This window comes from Lipotes vexillifer, unplaced genomic scaffold (assembly GCF_000442215.2).
Source record: "Lipotes vexillifer unplaced genomic scaffold, Lipotes_vexillifer_v1.1 scaffold408, whole genome shotgun sequence".
Classification (NCBI taxonomy): domain Eukaryota; kingdom Metazoa; phylum Chordata; class Mammalia; order Artiodactyla; family Lipotidae; genus Lipotes; species Lipotes vexillifer.
This window is the reverse complement of record NW_006787469.1, coordinates 2,027,659-2,034,836: the sequence shown is the minus strand read 5'-3', so window position 1 is coordinate 2,034,836 and position 7,178 is coordinate 2,027,659. Positions and strand designations below refer to the sequence as shown.

Here is a 7,178-nt window from a genome sequence, read left to right as displayed (position 1 = left end):
AACTCAAAGACATATAATTATGTATTGAATGTATCCCTTGAGGAGGAACTAGGACTCTGCTTTATCACTGCACTATTGTTTGACTGCCTTCTCTGTTCTGACATTCCTTTGTTCCCTCAAGATCCTTGTTACTGAGACGTGTTTGAGGGCAAGCATTGCGGCCAGGCTTAGATCACAAAATGGCTTCTCTCTTTTTAAAAAAATTTATCCTCGTAGCGCGGCTTGTGGGATCTTAGTTCCCCGACCAGGGATTGAACTGAGGCCCCCGGCAGTGAAAGCCCGGAATCCTAACCACTGCACTGCCAGGGACTTCCCCCAAAATGGCTTCTCTTATGTCAAGAATGCCATTCCTGATTCTCTTTCTCCAGGGACCCGCTAACCTAACTGCTTATGAAATCACACCAAAATTTAAAGGCTTAAAACAAACACATTTGCTCACAATTCTGCAACTTGAGCAGGGCTTCACAGGTGTAGCTAATCTCTGCTGGGACGAATTGACTGGGGCTAAAGATGCAGGATAGCTTCACAAAGCTAGTCAGCTGAGGTGACTGTGAGATAGCCAGATCCCTCTCTCTCCCTTCACAGTCTCTCATCCTCCAGGGTCTTGCTCTCTTCCGGTGGCCTCTCTCTTCCTCAGGGTAGTCAAACTTCTTTACTTCACAACTGGTTCTAAGAGGGGAAAATGTAAGCCACAAGGCTTAGGCCTGAAAGTCATGTGGCACCACTTCTGCTCCATCCTACTTGTCAAAGCAAATTATGGATTCAAAGGGAGGGGAAAGATAGATGTCACCTCTTGGTGGGAGGAGCAGCATGCACTTACAGGGAAGGTGAGGTCCTGCCATCTTTGATAGCCATCTTTGTAGACAATCCATTATACCTATTTACAGAAACCACCAGACCAACATTCAAGACAAGGCACTCAGTGTTTCTTTTCTAGTAGTGGTGTTAAGGACTGAATGTTCTCACCAAAACACCCACTCCTAAGGTCAGTGGTTGGTACTGGTGGTATGGCAAATATGAAGGAAACCTGTAGCATAAACCCTGGCTTTCTCTTTCCCAAGTTCATAGACAGGGAGTGAGCCACGTGGTCTAGCAAAAGCGATAACTTAACCCTGACAGCTCTCCTTGGGCCTGCAATGTACAATTAGAAAACAATATCATCTGGAAATGCTTTGCAGGAAGTCAGGTCAGAATCACAGAAAGGACCTAAGATTGGCATTCAAGAGACCTGAAGTCCGGAGGTGGCCTCTGCCACATACTATCTCTGTGTCTCTGAACAAATCAAGGACAAATCTCTGGACTCAGTTTCCTATATGTAAGGTGAAGGGCTTTAACTAAGGTCCCCAGTACCTCTGACGCTCTCTACCTTTCCACAAACAAAACTTTATGAATCCATCCAGAGGACAGCTGGTTCTGTACACACTGCTAAAGAGGGTCTTGGGGGTCACTGAGGATCTGAACAGGTGAAGGACAGATGAAGGCAGGGCTGGAGTGTTACCGAGTCCAAGCTCACTCTGCTCGCCAAACAACAGGCCAATAAATCAGGAGACAAGCTGTTGAGGCAAGGAATATGACTTTATTTGGAAAACAGGCAGACGGAGAAGATGGCGGACTAGGGTCCCCAAAAAACCATCGTATCTGGGTCTGGATGCCAGTTTCTTTTATAGAACAGAGAGGGGGAGGAGGTGAGGAAGTAAAAGGCCATTCATCTTGCAAAACATCTCCTGTGGCCTGCATCAGGGAGGGGATGTGCTAATTTCTTTTTTGCAGCCATTCACAGGTGGGCAGGGTCAGATTGTCTCCCTGTGAGCTGAACAAAGGCACTTTAGTTTAACATTCAGGCACAGGGGCAGGGTTCCCTAAGGCAGGCCATTATGTATAATTATAATAACAAAAACAATGAAAAGCAAAGGTTAAATTCAAAGAAACAAATCCAACATGGAGTCAAAATTGGCCCCTCCCTGGGGCTTCCCTGGTGGCACAGTGGTTAAGAATCTGCCTGCCAATGCAGGTAGACTTGGGTTCGAGCCCTGGTCTGGGACGATCCCACATGCCACAGAGCAACTAAGCCCCTCTACTGAGCCCACGTGCCACAACTACTGAAGTCCCGTGCTCCGCAACAAGAGAAGCCACCACAATAAGCATGCGCACCACAACGAAGAGTAGCCCACAACTAGAGAAGGCCTGCGTGCACTAACGAAGACCCAACGCAGCCAAAAATAAATAAATAATTTTTTAAAAAAAAAGAAAAGGCAGGGGCCACAGATGACTCCAAAGTGACTGGGACAGTGAGATCAGGAGAGAATATGGAGACAGAAGCATTTTGGGGCTAAATATGATCAATGTGGAGGTTGTGATGCTGTAGTTTTCTCTTCACCATGGAAGCATTCCATGCTCACTAAAGGAAACTTCGAAAATAATTTTATTTTATTTATTTATTTCTTTTGCGGTACGCGGGTCTCTCACTCTTATGGCCTCTCCCGTTGCGGAGCACAGGCTCCGGACGCGCAGGCCCAGCGGCCATGGCTCACGGGCCCAGCCGCTCCGCGGCATGTGGGATCTTCCCAGACCGGAGCATGAATCCGTGTCCCCTGCATCAGCAGGCGGACTCTCAACCACTGCACCACCAGGGAAGCCCCGGAAATAATTTTTAAGCTAGGAAGAAGAAAATGTCACTTCGAATTCCCATCATTCAAATGCCATCACTTTCACCACTTTGGTGGACTATCTTAGTCTTTTTTCCCCTCGTGTGTAGGTTTTGTCTTCTGGATGTAAGAAGCAGCATAAGGTAGTGAGAAAAGTGTAGTTTTTGATGTCAGAGAGACTTGAGATAAAATTCTGGCTCTGTCACTTTTTTCAGGTGTCAAATGTTTTATCTGTATTAACTCATTTAACCCTCATACTAACCCTGTGAAGCCCCACTTCATATACAAGGAGGCTAAGGCACAGAGGAGCTAAATAAGTTGCCAAAGTCTACAACTGACAGTAAGTGACAGATGAAAGAGTTAAACCCAGTAGTCTTGAGTCTGAAGCCCACAAGCTGAACCCCTACACAGTCTTGCCTCCCACTCTTCACTGCGTGACCTTGATGGAGTTTAGTGAGCCTCTCTGCAAAGCAGAAACTATTCTCAGAGCTGCTGTGGGAATCAGAGATCACAGATGTTGAGTGTCTGGCACACAGCAAGCATCTCAAATGGGGGCTGATCATCACTTGAAAATTTGTGTTTCAGGCAAGTTGAATCTGAGGTGAGGGTGGAATTTCCAGCTGAAGTCAGAATTGTAAGTGCAGGGGCTTCCCCGGTGGCGCAGTGGTTGAGGGTCCGCCTGCTGATGCAGGGGGCATGGATTCGTGCCCCGGTCCGGGAAGATCCCACAAGCCGCGGAGCGGCTGGGCCCGTGAGCCATGGCTGCTGAGCCTGCGTGTCCGGAGCCTGCGCATCTGGAGCCTGTGCTCCGCAGCGGGAGAGGCCACAGCAGTGAGAAGTCGGCGTACCCCCAAAAAAAGAATTGTAAGTGCAGTAAAGCAGTGTTTAGGTGCTGAGGCAACAGATGTGGCCTTCCTGGACTCCAATCCCTGCTCTGCCACCTAACTGCCACGTGACCTGACAAGGTCATTCACCTGTCTGAGCCTGTTTGCTCATCTGTAAAAGGGGAATAAAAATAGTACCTACTTTCTTGGTTTGTTTTGAGTATATGTGGCAATGCGTGGGAAATAGATAGGGTTTGGGCATTGTCAGAGCTTGACGGATGTAGGTTTTTGTAATGGTGTATATGATGGAATGGAAGTAATGTGTAATGGTGTAATGAAGTAATGATTCATCTGTAGTAATATTACCATAAGGTAACAGTCTCCTGTGTTAGGATTCTTGTATGCATAAGGTATTGAAGGAGGTAGGAATGAAATCTCAACAAAATCCTTTCTTTCCAGTAACTGCACAATCATATGCTTCATTCCTGGTGTACCATCATTGCTCTATGTTCCCCACTGTGCCTGGGGCAGTGGAAAAACCCAGAAAATCCAGAGAAGGGGAGACAGACCTCAGATTCCCACCCCCAACACTCATAATGTGGGCAGCTAGGGAATGTTGCAGTTTAGCCAGGAAAATGATTGAAGGGTTGGCTACAGGACCTAGTAGGTAAAACTGCTCTAGATAAGAAAGTAGGAAGACCGTTCCCACTGGGATGGGGTTTGTTAAGTCATCATGAGAAGGTGTGGAATCTCTTTTGGGGGAAAGCATTAATAGGACCAATCTTGCTCTGTAAAGAATGGACTTTAGGGGCTTCCCTCGTGGTGCAGTGGTTAAGAATCCGCCTGCCAATGCAGGGGACATGGGTTCGAGCCCTGGTCCAGGAAGATCCCACATGCCACGGAGCAACTAAGCCCGCGAGCCACAACTACTGAGCCTGCGAGCCACAACTACTGAAGCCCACGCACCTACAGCCCATGCTCCGCAACAGGAGAGGCCACCTCAATGAGAAGCCCGCGCACCACAAGGAAGAGTAGCCCCTGCTTGCCGCAACTAGAGAAAGCCCGCGTGCTGCAACGAAGACCCAACACAGCCAAAAATTAAAAAAATAAATAATAAAGAATGGACTTTAGGAGGAGTTCTTCTCTCAGAAATGCAATGAGCCTGGCTTCAAGGAGTCCATGGCTCTGTGAAGGTCGTTAACTCAGCTACTTTGGAAAGCTGGAATTTCTAGCTTCCAATGTTGTTATTTCACTGGAAGAAAGCAGCCAGCTCCTGACCAGGAGCACCCCACCTGGTGAGAGAGGAGAGGGATTCTGCAGAGAAGGGATCAACTCACCAAGGAGGCTAACAGGGACTCAGCTCCGACAGTGACCCGAATGTAAACGTTAGTACACGATGAGGAAGGGCCTCAAACCAAAAGGAACCACTGCAGATCAAGCAGGGAAGCCTGGACACTGGAAATCTCCTGTTTCTCACTCTGACAGAAAGGAGGGCTTCCGGAGCTGGCAAAGGTGGTGACGATGGAGCAGGCATCCTGGATTCCAGTTACCAAAGGTGCAGCCACGCAGTTTCTGGTATCTCTTCCTGCCACAAGATGGAAATGATTTCCCGAGGGCTGACAATAACAGCGAGATCTTTTGCATAGGGCTTTCCCCCATTTCTTCTCCGCCAGCCCCTTCCCAAGCGCCTCAGGCCTGGGTCTGGGAATGCCTGCCCGGACCGGAAAGGGAGGCTGGAGGTAGCCGCCCCAGAGCGCCCGACCCACCCTCGGGTGCCTGACTTCGCTGAAGCGTCCTCCTGACCTGTCCGGGCCTCCGGGAATAGGGGTGTACTTCTGGGGTGCGAGGAACCACGCGAGGCCGGACTCGGTGGATCCAGCGGCCCGGGGCAAGGCGCCCCGGCCTCTGAGCCCCTTTGGGCACCAGGCTGAGGGAGAAGGGTCGGGGATCCCGGGGATGCGTATAGGCGGTCCGGAAGCTGGGGCTGGACAGGCGCACCGGGCGTGGGCGGAGCCGGCGGCGCTGGGGTTAATGTCCGCCCCGCCCCGGCCGCGCTGACTCAGTTTCACCAGAAACTAGGGGGGAGGAGGTGGCCGATCCCCAGCGCACCGGACACCGGGGCGGAAGCTGCGGCCCGAGCCGCGCAGGAAGCCGGGACCGGAACCTCGGCTGGCCCGGCCCCACCCCACTCACCTGAGCAGGTAACCGGGGCCGAGGTGAGCGAGCGAGGAGGTGAAGCGGGTTCTGAGCATGTTTGGCCCTTTGTTCTCTGCTCGTGCGTGTGTCCGGGTACGTGAGCTCCTTAGACGTCCGTCTGGTCGTCCGTCGGGCTGTCGGGTCACCGGAGTGTGCGTGGGATGACCGGGCCCGCGTGCCCCTCTCCACTCCCGGGGTTATCGGTGCTTCCCGGTCCTCCCCTTAACTTCCTCCCGGCCCGCCCGCCTACCTTGAAGTCTCCCGGCTGATCCGGTGTCTCCTCCTCCCTCCCCTCCCCTCTCTCAGGTCGCTATCACTCTCGGAGGTCAGGGGCCCGCACTGTGAAGGTGACCGTCGTGGGCAGGAGGGCGACGGTCCCTGGGGGGATGATGGCCGGGGCCCGCCTCTCCCAGGCCCGCATCCCAGCGGTCGCCGCGTGGCTCCTTTGCTCGCTCGGCCTCCTGGGCACCGAGGCTGGGCCGCCGCCCGTGCCCCCCAGTCTGCTCACGGCCAACAACTGCCTGGACCGCTTTACCCCCGGGGTGCCTGCCTTCGTGCTCGACACCGACGCCTCGGTGAGAAACGGCGCCACCTTCCTGCGGTCCCTCACCGTGCGCCGCGGCCGGGACTGCGTGCACGCCTGCTGCAGCTCCAACGACTGCAATCTGGCGCTGGTGGAGTTGCAACCCGACGGCGGGGAGGACGCCATCGCCTCCTGCTTCCTCATCAACTGCCTCTACGAGCAGAACTTCGTGTGCAAGTTCGCGCCCAGGGAGGGCTTCATCAACTACCTCACGCGGGAGGTTTACCGCTCCTACCTCGAGCTGCGGACCCAGGGCTTCGCAGGTAAGGACGAGGGTGCCAGGATTCGGGGAAGCTCAGAGAAGGGACTGGTTATGGAGTCCTGCGCGAGGCATCGGAACGCAGTTTGGAGGAGAGTCCCATTCGACCCCAACTCCTCCTTAGAAGTAGGCGGTACAAACAGTAAATAAAGGACAGGCTACAGGAGTGGGGAGGGCTGACACCCTAGAGCACAGACTGGCTCCTGCATTCAGGATGTTGAGTGGGTTGGTGCTCTGGGATGTGTGTACAGGAGAGAGGACGTAGCTTCTCCGGATTCTCACTTCTGGCCCCAATAGGCCAAGTCAGGGAGTTAGCTGTCTGGAGGCCACCTGGTGACTAAATAGAAGATACGCCTGGCACCTTGGCGGAGCACTGTCCTAGGCACCTTGGTGCCCTGTCAAATGAACCTGGTGAAGGATAGGTTCCTTCTCCACTGCTGGGCTTGGGATTGGTTATAGCATCTCTCTGTACTCCTCCCCCCACGAGCTGATTTTTTGGTGGTCTGGGGGAAACTGCCAGGCCTCCAGAGTCTAAAGAACAAGCCCAGTCTGGGGGTGACCCAACTGGGGAGGGGGCGGTATTGAAGGCGCAGTAGCCTAGAGCCTCTGGGGTGGGGGTGAGGAGGGTTGCTGGGTGAGTCAGCCCACTGGTATGTATACCTGGTAGGGAA

At 52.8% G+C, this 7,178-nt stretch overlaps 1 protein-coding gene across 2 annotated transcripts in view; it reads left to right on the top strand.

The window, feature by feature from the left end:
* The first annotated feature begins 5,500 nt into the window (after positions 1-5,500).
* The window catches only part of SPINT1 (serine peptidase inhibitor, Kunitz type 1), an 11,435-nt gene continuing 9,757 nt past the window's right edge, over positions 5,501-7,178 (top strand). The window contains exons 1-2 of one of the 2 annotated variants that reach the window (XM_007460165.1): positions 5,501-5,670; positions 5,972-6,511. In XM_007460165.1, coding sequence (XP_007460227.1) covers positions 6,052-6,511 — 460 coding nt within the window. In that variant the 5' untranslated portion in view covers positions 5,501-5,670; positions 5,972-6,051. Of the gene's footprint in view, positions 5,671-5,733; positions 6,512-7,178 lie in introns of those variants that run through there. The other variant, XM_007460166.1, reaches the window with a different exon arrangement.